Source organism: Brassica oleracea, chromosome C2 (genome assembly GCF_000695525.1).
Source record: "Brassica oleracea var. oleracea cultivar TO1000 chromosome C2, BOL, whole genome shotgun sequence".
NCBI lineage: Eukaryota > Viridiplantae > Streptophyta > Magnoliopsida > Brassicales > Brassicaceae > Brassica > Brassica oleracea.
The window spans coordinates 15,218,719-15,221,130 of NC_027749.1; the positions used below are offsets into that span (position 1 = coordinate 15,218,719).

The window sequence follows — 2,412 nt, forward strand, 5'->3', positions numbered from 1 at the left end:
TCGACATTAGGCAATTCCGTAATCTTTATTTAAGGAAATAATAAATGACATTAATAATGAATTTATGGTTAGTTTAATAAAAAGCTTATTATATAATTAGATGGACCAACCTATTTCTCTAATAATTTTAAGAATCATCATAGTGATGACATGTGGCTACAAAAAGAAGTTGTAATGTTTCAAAAATAATATATAAGGGGATATATATATATTGGAACATATAATTCATATTTGAGGGTATATATTATTCACATTCAGAAAACTTACCGCAATGGGGCTTGGAGGAAGCAAATCTATTGTGAGTGTTTCCAATTTTGGGCAATTCATGAGAAGAAGCCTAATTCCATTAAACTCTCTCGGATGCAATTCCGTCTTCAGCACTAAATGTTTTGTTTCCATCGGGCGAAGAAAATGTGGATGCTCAGATCTTGGAATCATCTTACATAAGAAAAAAAAAATTCAATATGTCACTATTTTATTCTAAACAGTCAATATATACAACAATTTAACGCTAAACTTTTAGGTATAGCACTTTGTTCACTAAGAAATTACTTTAATTAACCCTATGGAAAGAAATATTGTCTCCTATGTAAACAAAATATATGCATTGCTTATTTTATAGATTCTAAAACATATTTGGGTTTTAGGTTTTCAAAAACACGTTTTAAACTATTCAAGATTCAGATTTTGGCTTTAATTTTTTTTTAAACACTTTATTAGCCAACCTAATTATTAATAAATAGATTTCCTAAAATTTAGGAAAAGTAGTTTCAATTTTGTTTGATCATTTATGAACAAAAACAAAAAAAATAACTTATGTGAGATTTTAATTAAAAACGAATTTTTTTGTTGTATAGGAATTGTTACTTTTTAAAATATAATATATAGAAACTATCAACAAAAAATTAATAAAAACTATTTTATATTTAACAGAAAAAATCTCATTGTTTTTTTTCTCAAAATATCATTTCTACAAAAAATCTCAACACTATATTTCGAAAACACTGTGACACACACACACTTAACCTAATAAATTTCAAAAACTACTAATATCTAATCTGTTTATACAACATCTAAATATTCAACATATTTTATTTTCACTAGGTACAATTACTACCACATGCCAAAGTATTCAAAAAAATTCAAAGAACCATGAATTAAAATGAACCTATACTGAATGACCTAATGTGTGAAAATGTAATGTAAATCTAAAGACATACCTTGAGTAGAAACGGACAAACCGTTAAGGTCGTAGCAGATCGACCACCATAATCAAGGAGATTATTAAGGAGATGACAAAGCATTCCTCCTTCTGCGTTGGAATCGTTTGATTCATCATTGTTATTGTCCAACACCCGAAAATCAAAATCAACTTCGCTTATTATGGTATTCATGTTATCGAATTCGAAGGGGAAAAGATCTCCCGAGTACTTGAGTATGTCAACTCTAGGGAGGTCAAAGATGCAGTTAAGGAGAAAGTCGCAGTTTATGATTGCAACTTCTCTCATATTCCCTTTTATCGTATTGAAATCAAGTTCCCAGCAGTCATTGATAGTTAAACTCTCAACCCTTGAAGTCTTTAGCAAAGGTTCAGGATCTGTCAGTTCCATCCAGCCGAAAGAGACGGTTTTGAGCTTCTCTAGGTTTGATAATTTTGCAGGGTCAAACTTCTTGCACGCGCCAACTTTCAACGACTCAAGAGTCGCTAGATCATAGACGCTTTGTGGGATTTCAACAACCAACTCATCAAGGTTTACATCGTGAAAGGTTCTCCATGCCGGGTTTGAGAAATCAAGAACCAAGTTCTTGACCCTTTTTCGGACCGCGAACGCTATCAGTGACTCGATCACATCCAAGTAAGTCTTTGGATACGAGATAGAGATCTCGAACGTGTCGATGGGTTGGTCATAGATTCTAGCGACCCAACGACGCACGTAATCAACGAACACAATCCTACCCAAAGCATTTCTTATGGGATTTGCGTTGACAGAAGGGCTAAAGAAGTCGGTTTCCTTGAAAGAAACATTCCTCGTCTCAAGGTAGACAGATCTCCATCGCTTGGAGAGGGCACATGTTTGAACACATTCCTTGAATGACAAGCATGAAACTATGAGGACCAAAAGAACATCTGGTAGATTTGATATTCTGTCTGCTTGATCACTCGAATCCATTGTGGTAATCAAGAGAAAGTGGAGAATTTTGAAAGAAAAGAGGTGTTTGCGGATTTGTATCGGATATGTTAGACGCTACAGAGTGCTTATATATACACTCTTGATAGGTTGCATGATAGGGTTCTGTGAATCTAGTCATGATCTGAGAGGTGTCTCCAGAACAAAACTTCTATAAGTGGTATTTTTTGAATATAGAAACCTATCTTTGACCTCCTAAGTCAACAATTGTTTGCATGACCTG

The 2,412-nt window shown here is 33.4% G+C and overlaps 1 protein-coding gene across 1 annotated transcript in view; it reads right to left on the reverse strand.

Moving 5' to 3' along the window:
- LOC106326603 (putative F-box/LRR-repeat protein At5g54820) overlaps positions 1-2,175 on the reverse strand; it is a 3,309-nt gene extending 1,134 nt beyond the window's left edge. Inside the window, exons 1-2 of the mRNA XM_013764532.1 lie at positions 1,221-2,175; positions 268-438 (exon numbers count right to left, since the gene is read on the reverse strand). Of these exons, the coding sequence (XP_013619986.1) occupies positions 268-438; positions 1,221-2,171 (1,122 nt within the window). The 5' untranslated portion in view covers positions 2,172-2,175. The remainder of the gene's footprint in view (positions 1-267; positions 439-1,220) is intronic.
- Between the last annotated feature and the right edge of the window lie 237 nt (positions 2,176-2,412).